General features: G+C 42.6%; 1 protein-coding gene across 6 annotated transcripts in view; it reads left to right on the top strand.

The window, feature by feature from the left end:
- Nucleotides 1-19298, top strand: part of APP (amyloid beta precursor protein) — a 271787-nt gene extending 252489 nt beyond the window's left edge. For 3 of the 6 annotated variants that reach the window (XM_016186732.2, XM_007519784.3, XM_007519783.3), the window contains 4 exons: nt 1427-1480; nt 7688-7788; nt 12433-12579; nt 18298-19298. In XM_016186732.2, the coding sequence (XP_016042218.1) occupies nt 1427-1480; nt 7688-7788; nt 12433-12579; nt 18298-18399 (404 nt within the window). In that variant the 3' untranslated portion in view covers nt 18400-19298. The remainder of the gene's footprint in view (nt 1-1426; nt 1481-7687; nt 7789-12432; nt 12580-18297) is intronic. The other 3 variants (XM_016186733.2, XM_016186731.2, XM_016186730.2) reach the window with 1 other exon arrangement.
- The last annotated feature ends 1523 nt before the right edge of the window (nt 19299-20821 follow it).

The raw sequence follows: 20821 nt of genomic DNA, 5'->3' as shown, positions 1-20821 counted from the left end.
TGTGACTTTTCCAACAATCCAATACATTGTTCATGTGTATTTGTGAACTGTAGAAGGAAGTATCTCTTACTCTAATGAAGAAAGTGCCAGAGATTAGTCATGCTTATAACAATTATAAGATATTTAATAAACAGAATATCAAATGTATACTATTATTTCTCCTACAAGTAGAAAGAAGGGAGAGGCATTTTTACTTCTATTTTCCATATGAAGAAACAGGCTGAGAAAAGTAATTGTCCCCAAAGTCACTTGTATTTTAAATGTGGGGCTCCTTTCTCTATTACCCTGTTGCTGGTCTCCACGTGGCAAATGACCAAACCACGTTTCTTTTTTGATTCATCCAGATGTCTCCATGTCCTCAGAAATAGAATTTTCTCCTGAATATTTGGCTTGCTGCCACTTTCTTTGTCCCTACCAACATGTGGGATTTAGAACGGCTTTGGGTGTATAATTCCATGTTTGACCGTTGAGCTGTGTGCAGCAGAAGCTGTACAGCGTTGATGAAGTAAATAAATAGTCCAAATGCCGTCCCACTGAGGTGATTCTGCTGCAGTGTGCCTGCTTCACATGTAGGAAACCTTGAATTCAATTCCTCAGCACTGTGTTAAACAGCTAAGGCAAAAGCAAAAAAAAAAAAAAAAAAAAGTGTAAAATGGGATGGGGGCATTGTCTTTCTCAGTGGGGAAGGTGGTAAGAAGATTAGACAGAAGGAATCATGTTGAGAGTGTGATATGGGGGTGCCATAGATAGTATAGTGGTTATGCAAAGGGACTCTCATGCCTGAGGCTCTGCAGTCCCAGGTTCAATCCCATATACTATCATAGGCCAGTATGTGTTCCCACCAAGAGGGCAACAACCTTTTTTTCTACACAACCTCGCCAACATCTGTCATTTTCTGTTTTGTTGATGTAAGGCTTGCCTCTTTTTCTACTCCAACTAGGAGTAAATTTGAGCCAGCAAATGGCAGGTTACCTACAAGATAAACCACTTCTGATCAATTCCTATTTGCATTGGGATTTTAAGTATCCTTTTGTAATTAATTAACTATAAAAAGATGGGACAGTTGTAAAAGAAGGTTTCTTTTGAAGATTTTCCACTGGACTGCATAAGATATATTTTATTTCTATTCAAGAGGCAGGAAACTCTCTCTAGACTAGCAGAGAGGAAAATCCACTGTCCACAGCCCCTCTTCTTGATGTCACTGCGTATCTTGGTGGGTACTGAGAAGTGGGATTGGCATTTTGAAACAACTCCTCCCTGCCCTCCCTGCTCTAGATTAACTCGCTGTGGTTCTCTTCCAGCTGCTCCTTTTTTTTTTTTTAATGTGATTTGCACATGCCTTTGCCCTGCTCTGCATTTAGGAGCCATGACTTACCATCTCGATTTGTCTCCTTTGCTTTCTGTGCCTCTCGCTTCCTGTGCCCAGTTGAGCCTGTTGACGCCCGCCCTGCCGCCGACCGAGGACTGACCACCCGACCAGGTAGAGCTCGCTTTCCCTCTGCCCTTTGGCAGCTTGCATTTGAGCTTGAGCCCACGCTGCTGCCTTTCTTCATGATTTGTTGCCCTGAAACACAAATATTCTGCAAAGTGGAGAGGTCTGAAATGAGTCTGGAAACCAACTTTTTCAGTTTCCCTTTTCTTTTTACCTTACACTCCATTTCACAAGTTCCTAAGGCAGTAAATGGGGTTGTTTTTATTTTTCTCGCTGAGCTTTTGTTTGGAAAATAGAATAGCAAAAGGGAATCCATCCAAGTTCTGCATTGTTTTGTTTTGATTTTCATTCTCCAATAGAGAGGATTAGGTAGAGCTTATTTGTTCTCAGAAAGGGGGACCCCTTCTCCCCCCACCCCCTTTCTAATGCAGGCTCAGGCCTTGCTGGACTTTGTCACAAAGGTGAACACCTCTCACTTATTCTTCCTGTCTGGTATCTCGATGTGTCCCTGTCTAAAATGGTTTCAAGCTTATGTGAATATTTCTCAAGTAGATAAGAATTCCTCAAAACATCAGAATTGGAATAGCTCTAGTTCTTTTTTTGTGTGAGTTGTGTATACTTATTCACAATGAGAGTAAAATGAGGGGGCCGGGTGGTGGTGCACCTGGTTGAATGAACGTGTTACAGTGTGCAAGGACTTGGGTTTGAGCCCCTGGTCCCCATCTGCAAGGCTTGCTAGTGGTGAAGCAGTGTTGCAGGTATCTCTCTCTATCTCTTTCCCTCTCTATTATCCCCTTCCTTCTCAATTTCTGGCTCTCTATCCAATAAATAAATAAAGATAACTTTTTTAAAAAGAGAGAGATTTGAGTAAAATGACACAACTTACGACCTTGAGCATTTCTGCATATAAGTCCTTTATGTATTTATTGTCACTAGGATTGTAGCTGGGATGATACTGAAAATTCTAGCTTCCTTTTCTTCTTCTTTTTCTTTTTGATAGAAGCAGAGATAAACTCAGAGTGTAACAGAGAAGGAAGAGAGGAAGAGAGAGCTGTAGCACTATCCTACCATTCCCCTGCGGGATTAAGTTCTCTATTTGTTTTATTCTGTGCAATTCCCATTAATACTGAAATGATCGTTTCTTTTTTCACAGTCAGTCTTTCCAATGAGTCAAAAAGAGAATTTTACTGAATTGAGGTGTGTGTGTGTGTGTGTGTGTGTGTGTGTGTGTGTGTGTGTGTGTACATTTTCTGAGAACATTCTACTTCCAACAATAAGTGTACCTATAGATTCATTTTCTCCTTTATCCTCATAGTGTCCCCCGTGTAGTAATCAACAGAAAACTAACCATGTTTCAAGAAGTGAAACGTGCACTCTCCAAGTTACCTCGTTCAGGTGCAGTCAGCTGAAGGATTAGGAACAGACCCTGCCAGGAGGAGGTCATCACGGCAAGCTCAAGCCACTTCTGTCCCCAACACAGTCACTGAGGAGAATCAGTCTGCCTTGTGGCAACCTCATGCTCCAAGTGCTGTGATTAATGGAACAGCAGGGACAGTGGAGTGACACGTCTTGACAGCTGATCTCTGTGGTTTTATGAATCTCTGGCTTTAGGGCTTTTCAGAAGAACTTCAGTTATAGGGAGACAGACACAGTTTTGGCTCTCCTAATGTCCTTTTATTGCTAATGTCACTCAAGTGAACTTCAGAGAGCCAGGAGTTGGCGTCCCCCATCTGTCCCACTGCTGGTGGGACCCAAGGCTGAGGGTTAGTTCCGTCTTTACTATAACTAAAGCCAGCTCTGGTTGGTCATCTGCCTTGGGCCTTTTTTCCTGGTGCTTCCTACTTTATTCTAAAAGGAAGAGATGCTTTACAGCTACAAATATAAAAAGTGAGGTAGAAGTAGTCATTCAACCAATTTTATTAAAGTTTTCTACCCTGGTAAGCTGGACTATTATCTTCTTAAGTTAAAATATCTGGTCAAGGTTGACACCCACCAAACTGATTAGCTTTTTCCCTTTAAAAAAAAATAAGAATAATAATAACACAAAAGGAACCTCTTCACACATTGTCAAACACCACCATTTTTTAATCAAAATGCTAGATAAAAATTGAAAGTATTGAAGCCAGGGTGTAGCACACTGGTTAAAGCTCACGCATTACCATACACAAGGACCTAGGTTCAGACGCTCAGTACCCACCTGCAGGGGGGAAGAACTAATGCTCCAGGTAGCTCTCTTTCTCTCTCCCTCTGTCTCCCCCTTCCCTCACAATTTCTCTGTGTCCTATCAAATAAAAGAAGGGGAAAGAGGGAAATAGCACCGAGAGCAGTGGATTCGTCATGCAGGCATTGAACCCCCCCCAGTAACCCTAGTCATGAAAATAAGTAAATGAATGAATCAATAAGTAAATAAATGTTGGAGGTATTTTACAGATGAAAAAGGAACCCTAAAGTCTCTTTGCTGTTAGAAGAATAGTATTTTATTATGGTGACTCACAAAGATTGGCACACTAAATGCTATGGAAAGTCAAAACAAATGAACTGATAGGGTCCCTGCTCTTAGGAGAGAGAAGAATACTGAAAGACATACTTTGCATAGTTAGAAAGAGAAGATGGACTTAGACATGTGCGGAAATAGCAAGTAACGTAAGGTATAAACCAGGATGTCTATAATGTGAGGAGGTAGAGCCCGACTCAAGCCCAAGAAGTGTATTCACCAGGGCACTTCCTGGATAAGAGCGGAGAGAAATTTCTCTAGATAGATCAGAGAAAGACCTAAGCCAACCATCCTTCCCTAAGCTACATAAAAAAGCCTTAGAAGAAGGCCTTAGATAGGAAAGAATGCTCTGATATAATAGAAGTCTATGAATAGCTGTATCTGCGAGAAAAGTATATAAGACATATGAACACTGTATTTTTGTACTTACACGATTCTCTTAAGCATTTGGATCAGCGTCTTCCTTCCCTGATGTTTGTAGCATTAGCTTTGTTTCTTCATCAGCCTTTATAAGTCTATATGCTTGGGTCTAACATGCCAAATTATATCTTTAGACTTTCCAAACTTAGAAACTCTTCCCCAGATTGTCAAATCATACCATGCATTTGATAGCATTGTTTTTGAATAATCACTGCTGTCATTCTGGAACGGATAAAGGGTTTTGGTATAATCAGAACTGAGGAAAACAACTTCTCCTTGACCTTCATATCTGAAAAACCAGGACACAGTAACTTCTAGAACAACGTGTGTGTGTGGTGGGGGGGGAGGGTTGTGGGAGACACAATAATAGCAATGAGATTTCTAGGCATAGTGACTGTTATTGTAGCTGCTCTCCCAGATTATTCCCAGAGAAAAATAGCCTCTCAAGGTCAAGTAACTATTTACCCAGAAGAAGGAAGAGTGCATTAGCAGGCTCTTCACAGGAGGTAGGAAGCTACCCTCTTCACAGTGGCTTATCGTGCCACCACACGAGAGGTTTCTGTGGTGGTCATAACTCCCACAGATGAATAGCACTCATTTACTGTGACTCAGGTCACTGAAACCCTCAGGCTCAAGAGCATCATCAGCACTGTTAGGTAACAGATCTGATGAGCTTGTGAAAACAAGTTCCTGCGATGTGTTTAAAGCTACTGGTCGCATTCCATCCCAACTTACTATCAATATCAACTTACTACCCATATTTCTGTATGTACCAACTCCCCAGTTTTTCTCTCCCCCTCACAGTATATTTTACTTAATATACAGAAAGGTGTTTTTTTTGGGTCTTTTTTTTCTGAGTGACTGTACATACTGTGCAAATTGTGAGCTAGCTAGGACTTTCTGCTAAGAATCTTGCAAAGTATTGAGGTCTGATTGACTCTTGTTCTAACTAGTTACATGAATTTGAGCTTTATTTTCTCTCCAGATATTGCCTCTCCCCTTTATAGAAGGTGACTAGCTCTTAATAAATTTTTCCTTAATCTTTTTTGTTTGGTGCCTGCACTGCAAATCCACTGCTCCTGGAGGCCATTTTTCCCATTTTGTTGCCCTGGTTGTTGTTGTTTTTATTGTTGCCATTGCTGTTGCTGTTGCTGAGCAGGACAGAGCTCTTAGGACCTCACCATTTGAACCTTTACACAACTACTTGAGTATCTTCACAATAGGCCTGCCAGCTCTCCCCAGGTCAAATGATTTAAGAGAGAAAATAAGAAGGAATCTAAACCGCCTTTTCTGACCTAGTCTCAGAAATTATCCATCATTTATGCCACATTCACTGAGATCAAGTCACAAACTCAGATCACATGCTAAAGAAGGGAGTGGTCTCCCCTCATTAAAAAAAAAAAAGTATGACTATATTGAAAATCTACTAAATCTCTACACAAGTTCAAACTTTTAAGACTGAGACAATCCCTAAGCTAAGAAAGTTTGAACTCAGAAATCCATGAGTGCCCCGACCAGCGGGGCAGTGAACAGGGGCTAGGAACCTGAAGACCTGGAATGACAGGGACAAGAGACACATAAGAACGACAGCAAGACAGGTTTCTGATCAAGCTACAAAATTGTATTGTGTTCACAGGCATTATAAGGCTTTGGGAGAGGAGGAGCATAGGGGGAAGGGGGAGGCAGAGATGCTGGAGGGGGAGGAGGGGGAACAAACTTCAAAGTGGAGTGTTCCTTGCAACAAACAATGGCCGAAACCATGTTTATTACCACAACTGTGTGTTGTCTCACTTGATTACTGATAAATGGTTTACCTGAGGGGAAATGGCCTGCCCAGAGGGGAAATAAAACTTGTCTCGAGGGCTTCCATTGTTTCAAAGCTTATCATCTATTAAGCAGAGAAATGGGTCCTGGCACATGATCATTATAAAACTCCTAGAAAGCAGAAAAAAGATCTGAGAAGACAGGCTTAAGAAAATGTCAGCGTGATCAACAGAGAAAAGGTAGTTGCTCTCCAGCCATTGACCTTGGGTCTGTTTATAGGTTACTAAATGGTAACATCTTTGAGTGATTGGGTGAGAAATCGGTGACATGTCACAGCCAGCATGGACTCCCTGGACATGTCAAATTACCCTACTTTTTCCTTCGTGTAGGTTGTGCTGTGAGATTGACACATCACGTCCTGTGGACATTGTGCCTTTTTCAGTTTTATTTTGGTGTGCGACAGTCCCAGGGCACCTTATAGACAAGACTTTAGGAGAGACCAGATGAAAGCAGTACTGGGTCCCATGAGAGTTGCCCCAGTAAGAGAAGGTCCAACAAGAATGGGATACCTCACTACGGCTATCTGATCTTTAAAGTCCTCCTCATTCTGAAATGCTGCCCCATGGAAACCAATATGTATTCCTTATGCTGTCGTGTTTTAAAGTGAGATTTATTATAACAAGTAATTTAAGAAGTATGTTAGCGAGAGGAGAGTTAGCCCCAAGAAATGTTCTCAAAAATTAGGTCTTCCAGCTTTTTTTCTTTTTTTAAGATTTCTTATTTATTTATGAGAAACATAGGAGGAGAGAGAAAGAGCCAGACATCACTCTGGTACATGTGCTTCCGGGGATTGAACTCAGGACCTCATGCCTGAGAGGACCTCATGCTTTATTCACTGCACCACCTCCCGGACCACAGGTCTTCCAGCTTTATGTTCACCATATGAACCAATTCCATTCTGTGTGGATAATTATGTAAATGATAGAGCTTTTATTGCAGTCACTGCATAGGCATATGGGGGATATGAAGGGAAAAAAAAAATATATATATATATATATTATACACTTTTGGTGTGTGTGATCAGAGCAAAGCCCATAGTAACAGTTTTTTTCTGTCAGGTAATAAACACTCATTTTAGAGCCTTTTACTGCTTTTTTTTCTGGAGGAATAAGAACACATGGAAAAAAAAAATATATATATATATATATATATTGGCCTAAATAATAAGTCCCTATAATAAGCCAGCATATTCCAGGAACAAATGCTTGTCAACCTCCCATCTAGCTTCTGTTTTTTCCCCCTTAAGGAAAAGATCATAGCATATGCTTAAAGATAGGAAAACCCTTAACATCAGATATCTTTGATTTCTTGGTTTTTTGGTTTTTTTTAATAAGTAGTGGCTAAGGATATGAATGTGGATGTCATCTTTCTTGAAGGAGTCATGAAATCTATTTCCTCTAACTTTAAGCCTAGAGAAGAGGAGATTGTATCCTTTGTATTGTCCTGTTCTTCATAGGGCGGATGAGTTGGCTAGTTGCACGTTTTAATCATGGTATCATGTCTGTGCTGTAATGCAGGTTCAGGGTTGACAAACATCAAGACTGAAGAGATCTCTGAAGTGAAGATGGATGCAGAGTTCCGACATGATGCAGGATATGAAGTTCATCATCAAAAACTGGTGCGCAAAATCATTACCTCTCCCACCACGCTCTCTTGCTAAGTGATGTATCACAATGTTCAAAATCCACTATAGAGAAAAAAAAATAGAAGCACACTAATGATGTTTGCCCTAGAGGGTCATTCTGAGACCAGTCTGGGAAAGGAAACCAAGCTCTTTAGAGAGTTCGTTATGCCTAGGAGGAAGCTAAACCCACACAGGAATTAAGATGGAATTAGCACGTAGCAGCCGTTTTCACTTAACTCCCGGGGGGGGGGGGGGGTGTGTGTTTGTTTTTAAGAAATAGGGTTTGTAATAGCTTTCTTTGAAGGAGCTAATTTTCTTTAATCTTTATTTATTATTGGATAGATAGAAACCAAGAGAAATTCTGAGGGGGGAGATAGAGAGGGAAAAAGACAGAGAGATACCTGCAGCCCTGCTTCACCCCTCATGAAGCTTTCCCCCTGCAGGTGGGGACCAGGGGCTTGAACCTGGGTCCTTGGGTACTGTAATGTATGCACTTAACCATGTGCGTCACCACCTGGCCATGGAGCTAAATCTTAAAACACATGCAAACGTGCCTTGTTTTCAAGGGACCGTCTTTATAATTGTTCATGTTAGTAGTTCTCCAGTGTTTCTTCATCTTTGCCTTTCATCTTTCCTCCTACACCCCCATATATCTTACACTTTGTGATCATTGTGACTGTACAAGGAAATGAACACAGGAAGTGAACAGAATATTTGGGGACCAGGAGATAGCTCAGTCAGTAGAGTTCACACTGTACCATGCCCAAGGACCTGGGTTCAAGCCCCCCAGCACCACATGGGGATCCCTTAGGCAACACCAGGATGAGCTTTATATATGGTGAAGTGGTGCTCTGGGGTGTGTGTGTGTGTGTGTGTGTGTGTGTGTGTGTGTGTGTGTGTAGTGGTGCTCTGGTGTGTGTGTGTGTGTGTGTGTGTGTGTGTGTGTGTGTGTGTGTGTGTGTGTGTGTGTGTGTGTGTGTGAACTTAAAAGGAAAACAGCTTCCTTTTTACACGAAGATCATCTTCCCCACCCTCAAATGTTAGGAGTGAACTAAAATTTTAAATAAATCTCTTCTGTAGATTCTCTAGTTGCTATATAAAATCTCTTCCCCAAGAAAGCTTCATGTAAATCAAATCCTGCATTATATTAGAGTTCCTTCCATCTTATCAGCACAATAAAGAGTAAGATTAATAAAGGAGATAATTTTAGTGCATATTGAGTGATGAACCAAAAATGAGAGAAAATTGTTTTATAATAAGACTAATTATAATTAAAATGGAAGAAGGTTTTGCAGATAGAGGACAATGGTCTTATCATAGCCTGGGTTTGAATCCCCAGCACTACATAGGAGCCCTCTGGATGGTGGAGCAGTCGTTAGATGTCTCTCCCCCCCTTTCTCTCCTCTCTCTCTTTCTGTGTGTGTGTGTGTTTCTATAAAAAAAAAAAAAAGGACCAAGGAGGTATACAGGAATATACAAGGGACCTGGGTTCATTTCCTGGCACAACATTTTTTTTAAAAGGAGTAATTGGGGAGTCAGGCAGTAGCGCAGCAGGCTAAGTGCAGGTGGTGCAAAGCGCAAGGACTGGCTTAAGGATCCGGGTTCGTGCCCCTGGCTCCCCACCTGCAGGGGAGTCGCTTCACAGGCGGTGAAGCAGGTCTGCAGGTGTCTGTCTTTCTCTCCCCCTCTCTGTCTTCCCCTCTTCTCTCCATTTCTCTCTGTCCTATCCAACAACAACATCAATAATAACTGCAATAATAAAACAACAAGGACAACAAAAGGGAATAAATAAATATAAATAAAAAATAAAAAAGGAGTAATTATTTGTTAGCCTACCACTTGAAGTGCTTGTTCTCAGACACTTGCTTACTTGGTTTTTGTTTATGTGTCTGTGCATTTTTTCTTTGTCAGCAGTAACCTCTCTTTCTAATGATCATAAATAAGATTTGTGAATCCAAATATTAAACTCTAGATGTCTTTGACTGTTGATGACCCCTGTCCTCTCTGAATTCTGTAAGTAAATAAAAAACTGGTTTTTATTTCAGATGGGCATTTCAGCTCCCATGAAAACACACATAGCTTCTTGAAGGATGGGTTCCTTAGCGAGTTAATTCAGGATCAATCCTTACAGAATCAGGGATGCTCTGGGTATGGTTGCTGCTGAGAAGGTTAAAAGACACTGGGGGAGCTGCCTGACAGTGGGACTTGGTGGGGCAGAGAGCTGAAGAGCAATGTGCAGCTTGGCATTTTCCAGTGCAAATGCCACAGAAACCCATCCCCACAGCTACACCAGCTCCCACAATGCGACAGTGACTAATGGCGGTGGCAGCAATTAGGAGAATCAGCTCCCTCTACTGAACTAGTTGCTAAGATAATGTACTATAATTAGTGCAGTGAATATGACAAAATCACAGTATTTCCGTGAAGACTGAGGAAGATGTCCAGGCACACGTTTAGTCCTGACTGCCTCCTACTCGTATCATTAGTTAATTAATGACTTGCTTTTGTAGAAGTAATGTTGAGCTAACAGATTCATTTGGAAGGGGGAATAGATGTGCACAATTGCCAGTGTTATTGCAGTTAATATGAGTACGTGTTTGAGAAATGGGCATTTTCTGTTCTGTTTTCCAGCGCTCTTTCACGTTTTCGGCTCTGTTTATGAAAATTGGCCATTTACTGCCACAATTAGGTTCAAAGAGCTACTTATTAGGGATTTGTTTTCATTAACTTCTATAACAGAAGTGGTTGTGTGTGACAGTGGTTTTATTGGATACAGTGAGAGATTATCTCCTTTTATAACAAAAAAGTTAGGTGAGGGCTGGAAAGATAGAATAATGGTTATACCTGTGGCTCTGCTAGCTCAAGTTCAGTCCCCAGTGCCTCCATAAGCCAGGTGCTTTGGTATCAAAACAAAATGATAGATGGTGTGTGTGTGTGTGTGTGTGTGTGTGTGTGTGTGTGTGTGTGTACAAGTCCATTTAAAGGGATAAAGTTGAAAAATAGATATACAGGGGGGCTGGACAGTGGCACACATATCACCAAGCTCAAGGATCTGGGTTAAAGCCCCCACTCCCCACCTGCTGGGGGGTCTGCTTCACAAATGGTAAAGCAGGTCTGCAGGTGTCTTATCTTTCTCTCCTTCTCTCTATCTCCCCATCCTCTCTCAATTTATCTCTGTCCTATCTAATAAAAATTAGAAAGAAAACAAAAAGGGGAAACAATGGCTGCTGAGATTGGTGAATTCATAGTGCCTGCACAGAGTCCCAGCAATAACCCTTTTGGCAATAAACAAATACAGGTGACAGGATGGTGGCACACCTGGTTAAGCACACGTCACCATAAACAAAGACCCAGGCTTACGCCCTAGTTCATCACCTGCACTGGGGAATCCTCACAAACTGAATCAAGTATTACAGGTGTCTCTCTCTTATTTCCCCTTCCCATCTCCATTTCTCTCTGGCCTATCAAATAAAATAGAAAGTAAAAAAGGGGGGGAGAATGGCCACAGGGGCAGTGGATTTGGCACCGAACCCCAGCAATAACCCTAGTGGCAATAAAAAAGAGAGATAATTCAGATATTAAAAATGTGAAAGAATATAGCATAATAAATACATCATACCAATGTACTTCTTCTTTACAAGTGCTTTTGATTCTTTTATTATTATTATTTTAATGATTTATTTCCTTATTGGATAGAGACAGCCAGAAATTGAGAGGAAGTGGGAGAGAGATTGGGAAAGAGAGAGAGAGACCTGCAGCACTGCTTTACCACTTGGTGAGGCTTTCTCCTTGCAGGTGGGGACTGGAGACTTGCACCCTGGTCCGTGCGCATTGTAACACGTGCGCTCAACGCAGTGTTCCACCACCTGGCCCCTCTTGATTCTGTAATCCAAGGAAATAGCAAGAACAAAGGAATATTTTCTAAAAATGTGCTTTCTAAAGACCACATGGTCTGAAAGCCGGAGTCACATTAACATTCTGGTCTTGTGGCTTTACTACTACTTCCTTTTGAAGTAACTGCTCTTTACTCATGATGCTTCACAAAGGTAATTGGTGTTCCATTGACTTGTCATGGCTCCAAGTAGGTAGCATAGTGTCTTTTTCCTCCAGGTTACCTTCAGAATGCCTATGTCTTGTGTATTAAGAATGTCCCTCTGAGAAAATTAGGGCCTCTGCACATGTGAAGAGCCCCTGAGGCATAGTTGTCATGCATCTAGTCTTCGTGGTTCAAACCTGCTGTGACAGGGAACATACGTAGCCTCCTTTGGTACTCATGGTCTGTGCCTTTACAGCATGTGAGACCTCCAAGAGTTACCTTCCCAACTCTCACCAAATGTTCCATCTGCCAGAGGATTCCAGGTGAAATCCCTGCAGGCTTCTGTTTCGCCTTCCAAGGGACATGTCAGGGACAGTAGACGTGCTAGAACAGGGGAAACCACACGTCTAACAAGAGACTTTATAGACCACAAATACCATTCTTACCAAGTAGGATGTGTGATGGATGATTCATGAGGTAACTACCAAATGATGTAGTAGTGAGGAAGGAACCCAACTGACAGCATCAGAGAGCTCGTCAGAATTTTCATACTTTATCCAGTTGCCCTTCCTTACAGTTCTTCCTCTTGATTTGTTTTCAAGGTGTTCTTTGCAGAAGATGTGGGTTCAAACAAAGGTGCCATCATTGGACTCATGGTGGGCGGTGTTGTCATAGCAACAGTGATTGTCATCACCTTGGTGATGCTGAAGAAGAAGCAGTACACATCCATCCATCATGGCGTGGTGGAGGTAGGTAACACAGCTGCACGTTTGCAGGTGGGAGTCAAAGACTGTGGGTGAATCGTTGGCTGATGTGTCTTTGATGTTTTGTTTTTTTTTTAAAGCAATCCATACTCCTGTGCATTGCTCTTCTTACAGTTATTTTCTTGCTTTGATTTCTATTCATTCGGACTTACGAATACTCCAGTCAAAGTACTAGGATCATATGTTGATGTATACCGAAATTATCAAAATAATAGTAATGATGCCTGACTTTAAAAATTTGTATTGCATGGTCCGGGAGGTGGCACAGTGGCTAAGGCACTAGACTCTCAAGCATGAGGTCCTGAGTTCAATCCCCAGCAGCACATGTACCAGAGTGATGTCTGGTTCTTTCTCTCTCCTATCTCTCTCATTAATAAATAAATAAAATCTTTTTTAAAAATGCTTTAAAAAATTGTATTGCAAGCATTAAAAGGAAAACAGAACAAAGAGGGGAAAGATAAGGGTGGCAGGCAGTGGCACACCTAGTTAAGCACACACGTAACGGTACATGGGACCCGGGTTTAAGCCCCAGGTCACCTGCAGGGGCAAAGCTTCACGAGGGGTGAAGCAGGGCTGTAGGTGTCTCTGTGTCTCTTTCCCTATCTCCCCCTTATCTCTCTGTCCTATCCAACAACAACAACGGGGGGAAATATGGCTGCCAGGAGCAGTGGATTCATAGTGCAGGCACTGAGCCCCAGCAATAACCTGAAGGCAAAAAAAAAAAAAAAAAAACCTGAAACAAGACAGAGCACAGCAATCCTTCACCACCTGTGGAATTTTCCCTACTGCAGTCCATTGCGCTGCATCTCAAATGTGGGTCCTGAAACATGGTCGAACATGTACTCTTAACAGTTGAGCTATCTCTAGGACCCACATCCTGAACTTGACAGAAAAGACAGAGAGAGAGAGAGAATGATTTGATGGGGGCCGGGAGGTAGCATACTCAGTTTAACATAGGCCAATACCATGCGCAGAGACCCGAGGTCAAGCCCCCGTCCCCCACCTGCAGGGGGATAACTTCACAAGTGGGGAAGCAGGACTGCAGGTGTCTGTCTTTCTCTCTGTCTCCCCCTTCCCTTTCAGTTTTTCTCTGTCCCATCAAATGAAATAGAAAGGGAAAAGGGAGAGAAAATGGCCTCTGGGAGCCGTAGATTTGTAGTGCTGGCATTGAGCCCCAGTGATAACCCAATGGCAATGAAAAAAAAGGAAAAAGAAAAGGGGAGGGGAGGGTAAAGGGAAGGGAAAATGATGGCATAGTGGGCCAGGAGGTAACCAGATAGATTTGTCCAATATTCTGGCTCTCGACAGGGAGGAAGCTGCTTCTGGGGTCAATTCATCAGTCCTAGAAAATGAAAAGAAACAATTCTATTATAGAAACATTTTCCTTTGCCCAATATGGAATTAAAATGAGAAATAAAATTGCTTGGAGTGGAAATTAGATCAACGGGGTAGCATCATTAATTCTTAAACTGTTTCAAAAAACACAGGTTCAGGGAGTTGGGTGGTAGTGCAGCAGGTTAAATGCAGGTGGCACAAAGCGCAAGGACCTGCGTAAGGATCCTGGTTCCAGCCCCAGGCTCCCCACCTGCAGGGGAGTCGCTTCACAAGCGGTGAAGCAGGTCTGCAGGTGTCTATCTTTCTCTCCCCCTCTCTGTCTTCCCCTCCTCTCTCCATTTCTCTCTGTCCTATCCAACAATGATGACAACAATAATAACTATAACAATAAAACAACAAGGGCAACAAAAGGGAATAAATAAATAAAGATTAAAAAAAAAAGGTTCAGGAGTGAAAAGAGCCACATCTCAAAATTTGATGTTGGCATCATTGCCTCACATTCCATGTCCACACTCTGGTTTGTCAATCATGTGGGCCTTTCCCATCCTGCCACCTGCTTCTCAATTCTCTTAGCATATCCACACCAGAGTGGACCAGCGAAATAAGACTGAAAATTAGCTCCTGTAAATAAGTTGTCTGTGGAGATTAAGTGCTGAGCAAAATGGGGTTTCTGGCTTCACCATAGATTTAATTAATTTAAACAGTGTCTCTCTGTCCTGTAATAAAGAATCATTCAGAATGCATCTCCTTGGAGTGAGTGAGTGAGTCATTTAACACACATGAGGCTTCTGGACTTTTCTCGGAAAAGGCAACGGGTAGGATAGGAAAGAGTCTGGACTCTAACCCCTGGCTCTACGTAGGAGAGGATTGTGCTTTGGGTGTCTCTCGGGCAGTGGTATAATAACGCTTTATTATGCGCGTTCCCCACTGTGTCTCCCAGGCCTGGGCTGACAGAGCAGCCCGGCACCAGTTGAGTTAATTCTCCATTGCACCCGCTGGAAAGACAGGCTCACCCTCACCTAGTGCTCTCACTTCAGGGGTCATTTCACTTTCAAGGGATTGGAGAATTAAAAGACACAATCCTGGGCAGGGGTAGATAGCATTAATGGCTATGCAAAGAGACTCTCATGCCTGAGGCTCCGAAGTCCCGGGTTCAATCCCCGGCACCACCATAAACCGGAACTGAGCAGTGCTCTGGTGTTTCTCTCTTGTGTCTTTTTCTGTCTTTCAAAAATAAAATAAATAAAATACTTTAAAATTTAAAAAATAATAATAATAAAGATACAATCCCAATTCCATGGCTGCCATCTTGTAAAGCTAAGCCCTTCTCCCATGGATCCGGAGCCCTTTGTGTATGTGGGCCTGGGGCGGGGAGGTCAAGGATCGAGCCTCCTCACTGCAGGATCAGCAGCCCCCTACCCAGTGGCAGGATAATGAGAATTAGCAAGCAGAAAGAAAAGACCAAGAAAAGACAGGAAAGTTCCACCACTGAGCAGCAAACTGCATGTCTCATGGGTTAATCTTCTTAAGCATTTGACTTTGACCTTTGAAGGGGAGATAAAGCTATTGAAGGGCCAGATATGAAAGCAGAAGGTGTTGGCACTTCAGTTGGGGGAACTGATGGAACTCCTAGAGCAGACCCTGCGTGGTATTACGGAGATCTAGACAAGTTGTGCTTTTCTTTCTTTTTTTCATTTATTTATTTATTTACTTATTTTTATTTATTTAAAAAAGGAGACATTAAGAAAACTGTAGGATAAGAGGAGTACAACTTCACACAATTCCCACCACCAGATCTCCGTATCCCACCCACCCTCCTCCCCAATAGCTTTCCTGTTCTTTATCCCTCTGGGAGTATGGAGCCAGGATCCTTGTGGGATGCAGAAGGTGGAAGGTCTGGCTTCTGTAATTGCTTCCCCACTGAACATGGGCGTGGTTTTATTTCTATACTCAGAAACGTGTCATTGATGGTGTTTGATCTCCTGCACACAAGTCTTCTTTTTTTTTAATTTCAACATTCTTGAAAATCTCAGTGAAGAGTAAAGCAAGAGATGCTCAAGTTCAAGTTGGAATGGCAGGCGGATTCCTGCCAGCAAATTCGGAGGGTGACTGTCAGCCCTCATTATTGGCCTTCATCTCTCACTGTGCAGGCTCATTACACAGTTGCCAATTAGAGCAGGCTGACCTCATTTGTTGACATCGGTGCAGATCAAAGGGAGAGGAAGAGAGGGGGGGAAAACATTCATGATTGTTCCCACTGGGAGAGCAAGGCTGGGCATGTTGTCTGAGAGGCGTCCTTTGAGTACTGACTTCTTGGTGGCACTATTCTAGGAGCCTTGTCCCTGTAGCATCCAAGGACTCACTGCAGGAGAGAACACAGGCAGATCAGACAAAAGAGTTGGACAAGAACTTCCCCACTTGGGCTCATAAACAGATTTGAGTTAAGTTGCCGAGGTTGTGCAGCAAGAGAGCACGAGGTTTAAGCATGAGGTCCTGAGTTCAAGTCCTGGCAGCACATATGTCAGTGATGTTGTTGGTTCCTCTCTCTCTCTCTCTCTCTCTCTCTCGTTATAAATAAATCAATGGGGGGGATGGGTGGTGGCACAGCTGATTAAGCGCACGTGGCACGAAGCACAAGGACCGGTAAGGATCCCAGTTCAAGCCGCCAGCTCCACACCTGCAGGGAGGTCGCTTCACAGGTGGTGAAGCAGGTCTGCAAGTGTCTATCTTTCTCCCCCTCCACCCCCCCCCCCGTCTTCCCCTCCTCTCTCCATTTCTCTTTGTCCTATCCAACAACAACCACAGCAATAGCAACAATAAACAACAAGAACCAAAAAGGAAAAAATGGCCTCCAGGAGCAGTGGATTCGTAGTGCAGACACCGAGCCCCACTGATAACCCTGGAGGCAAAAATTAATTAATTAATTAATTAATTGGATAGGGAAAAGCATGATGATTATGCAAAAGTACTTCCAAAAATACTTCGTAAAACTCATGAAAAGTGTTTCCCTTTCTGTCTTCCTCTCTGTCTACCCATCCCCTCTCAATTTATCTCTGTCCTATCAAATAGACAAAAGGAAAACTGGCTGTCAGGAGTGGTAGATTTGTCATATGGGCACTGAGTTCCAGTGATAACCTGATGACAATAAAATAAAGGAAGGAAGGAAGGAAGGCTATATAAAACATAGAGACTTTTTAAAATAAAAATTCTCTCTTAATGTGCACTGTGAGAGGTACAAAAATACATTGACAATATGGAGGGGTAGATAGCATAATGGTTATGCAAAGAGACTCTCATGCCTGAGGCTCCCAGGTTCAATCCCCTGCACCACCATCAGCCAGAATTGAGCAGTGCTCTGGTGGAAGGGGAAAAAAAAAAAGTGCCAATCATATGAGCAGCTACTGCTCACATCACTGACTCAGTGATGGAAAATGCTCCCACTAGGGGGAGCATATAAATTTACAACCGCTCATTTGATCTCAGAGAAAGCCTGGTGTATTGCACCCAAGTAAAAGACACTGGGGGGGGGGGGGCGGTACAGGTGCTGAAACATGATGGCAGATGAGGACCTAGTGGGGGGTTGAATTGTTATGTGGAAAACTTATGAGAAAGTTATGAGAAATGTTACACGTGTACAAACTAGTGTATTTTGCTGTTGACTGTAAACCATTAATCCCCCCAATAAAGAAAAGCAGATAGTCTATCAGACTTTTAGGTGAACTTCACTTCTATATAGAATCTTATTGCACAATTAAAAAAGAAAGAAAGAAAGAATATCACCTTCAAGATAGAACTTCATATATTCACTGTTTTTCAATTATAACCTCTTTAACACACATACCATTTTCCCCCCGAAAGGTTTCTAGATCTGCTATGAACATACTCGGAGAAAACAGGGATGAGTTAAAATGATCCTGGGCATCGCCACAGTGAACTGAGTGAACTTGAACTTGATTCTCTGGATTTTTTTTTTCTTTTTCTAGTTTACCATGACATTTTCAAGTGTTTTTGTTTGGGGGCGTATCTTTGTTTGTTTGACTCTCCTACCATCACTTTTTGTCCGTTATCCAGGCAACAAGGAAGAAAACTTAATCTATTGATAGATTGTTCTAGATGGATAGGTCTGTCTAGTCACTGTTGAATTGATCTGGTCAGTGAGCGCTTTGTAAACCCAAGCCAGCAGTACAGGCTTTTCAGTGCCACCTAGTGGCTGGATGGAGCAACGGCGAACACGTGTCGAAATTGGGAGAGAGTGGTTATTTTGCAAAACTAGACTATCCTGCTCCTTATCCATTTGCTGCCTATGCATCTCTGCACTTTCTAAAGGCTGGTTTTTCTAACTCTACTTCCTCGTCCTCGCGTTTTCAGGTGGACGCTGCTGTGACCCCAGAGGAGCGCCACCTCTCCAAGATGCAGCAGAACGGCTATGAAAACCCAACTTACAAGTTCTTCGAGCAGATGCAGAACTAAACCACCGCCACAGCAGCCTCCGAAGTTGGACAGCGAAAACCATTGCTTCACTACCTATCGGTGTTCATTTCTAGAATAACGTGGAAAGAAACAACCCCCTTCTCTTTCATTATTTACTCATTATATTGCCTTTTGACAGCCGTGCTGTAACACGAGTAGATGCCTGAACTTGAATCAATATACAAATCAGCAATGTAATCTCTCTCACTTTACATTTTGGTCGCCTACACTACATGATTAATGGGTTTTGTGTACTGTAAGGAACTTAGCTGTCTCAGACTAGTGCATGAATAGATCCTCTCCAGATTATTTATCTCGTAGCCTCTTAGCCAATTGTATATTATCCTCGTGGTTTGTGAGCCAGTTAAGTCCTACTCGAACTATGCTTTAAGACTCGAGGGACGCTTCGTGTGAACGTGGGAGTCCAGCTGCTTCTCTTGCCTAAGTATTCTTTTCCTGATGACTATGCATTTTCAAGTTAAGGGTTTTTTCTTTCTTTTTTTTTTTCTTTTAGTATTCCAAATGGTTTAGAGACTTTTGTTATCCCATAGTTGCATCTCACTGTACAGATTGCTGCTTCCGCTGTATTTGTGATACAGAACTATGAGAATACACGTTTATTTCTTTGTGCCTGTTTTATGTGCACACGTTAGGCATTGAGAATCAAGACTTTTTGGGTCCATGTATCTTCCAGCTCTTTGATAAAAGAAGAGAACCCCTGTTCATTGTAAGCACTTTTACTGGTGAGGGTGGGGCGGGAGGGGCGGGGGAACTCCGCTGGTCTCAAATCACTTAAGAATTCTCCCCCAAAATTTTCTGCAGGTTGATTGTACAGAATCATTGCTTATGAACGTGATAGCTTTCTACACTGTATTACATAAATAAATTAAATAAAATAACCCTGGGCAAGAGTTTTCTTTGAAGAATGACTGTGGAGGTTGAATATTCAGAGTGAGGGGGAAGGGGGTGCATCTGTAGGGATAGGAGGCCAAGCCGCTTTGCTTTCCTGTCACCAGTCTGAAATGTTGATCTTTGATACCAAGAGGATGGTACAGAAAGGGGCAAAAATAAGGAGACGGACAAGGCAGGCTGGGACCAACCCTTCTTTCAGACTTGGCTTCAATTTGCATAAAATGGTATTTTCAGGTAAATAAATGCATGCTTGGAAGAGCACCCTTGTGCTGGAGCGAGTGACTGTTTCCACGGCAACAGCCTTCCGATTGCTTAGCCATCCAAAGACTAGGAATCTAAACCCGCACCTACTGTGTCCTAGTTGCATGTCTGATTGGGAAACTAGAGGCAGCATGCCTCTCTCGGACTTGTAAACTCCCTTCATTTTCCCAGTTTTCCTTGGCCCAGAGACTAAGGCACTGCTCAGCGGGTGTAGGTGGTCCCAGGATTGGAACCTGTAAGCTAATGCATGCAAGTCCTGTGTTCTACTGCTGGGCTGTCTCCTAGGCCCTGGTCCACAGTATGTTTGCTACCATATCTTTTCTTTGAATTTATTACCCTTATTGATTTATTGGATAGAAACAGGCAGAAATGGAGAGAGAGACTGAAAGACACCTGCAGCCCTGCTTCACTCAGAGCATTCCCCCTGCAGGGAGGGGCTGGGGGCTCGAACTCAGGTCTTTGTGCATGGTAACATGTCTCAACCAGGTGCTCCACCACCCGGCCCTTTCTTTCTTTCTTTCTTTCTTTCTTTCTTCCTTTTTTTTTTTTTAATGCAGCACCATATAATGAACTCAAGGCTATGTATGTACATGGTAACTCTTAAGTGGCCTCTTAGATCTTTTTCTTTTTTAACAAGTCAAAGATTTTATTTGCATGGCTAATTATTATGTGTACTTTTTTTTTTTATTGGAACACTCTCGTTTATTTGGGGGTGGGCCTGGATATATACAAAGAAAGTTAAACAAAGAACATTTTTCAAATATGTCAAATTATAGGTTTCTTTCTTTTTTTATTTAAGAAAGGAGACATTAACAAAACCATAGAATAAAAGGGGTATATCACACAACTCCCACAACCCAATCTCCATATCCCACCCCCTCCCCTGATAGCCTTCCCATTCTCTATCTCTCTGGGAGTATGGCTCGTTGTGGGTTGCAGAGGGTGGAAGGTCTGGCTTCTGTAATTGCTTCCCTGCTGAACATGGGCGTTGACTGGTCGATCCATACTCCCAGTCTGCCTCTCTCTTTCCCTAGTAGGGTGGGGTTCTGGGTAAGCAGAGCTCCAGGACGCATTGATGGGGTCGTCTGTCCAGGGAAGTCTGGTCAGCAACTTGCTGGCATCCGGAACCTGGCGGCTGAAAAGAGAGTTAACATACAAAGCCAAACAAATAGTTGAACAATCATGGACCTAAAGACTGTAATAGTGCAGATGAAGTGTTGGGGGTATTTCCTGCATGCTCTTGTGTACT

This window comes from Erinaceus europaeus, chromosome 9, assembly GCF_950295315.1.
Source record: "Erinaceus europaeus chromosome 9, mEriEur2.1, whole genome shotgun sequence".
Classification (NCBI taxonomy): domain Eukaryota; kingdom Metazoa; phylum Chordata; class Mammalia; order Eulipotyphla; family Erinaceidae; genus Erinaceus; species Erinaceus europaeus.
This window is presented reverse-complemented; position numbering and strand designations above follow the sequence as displayed.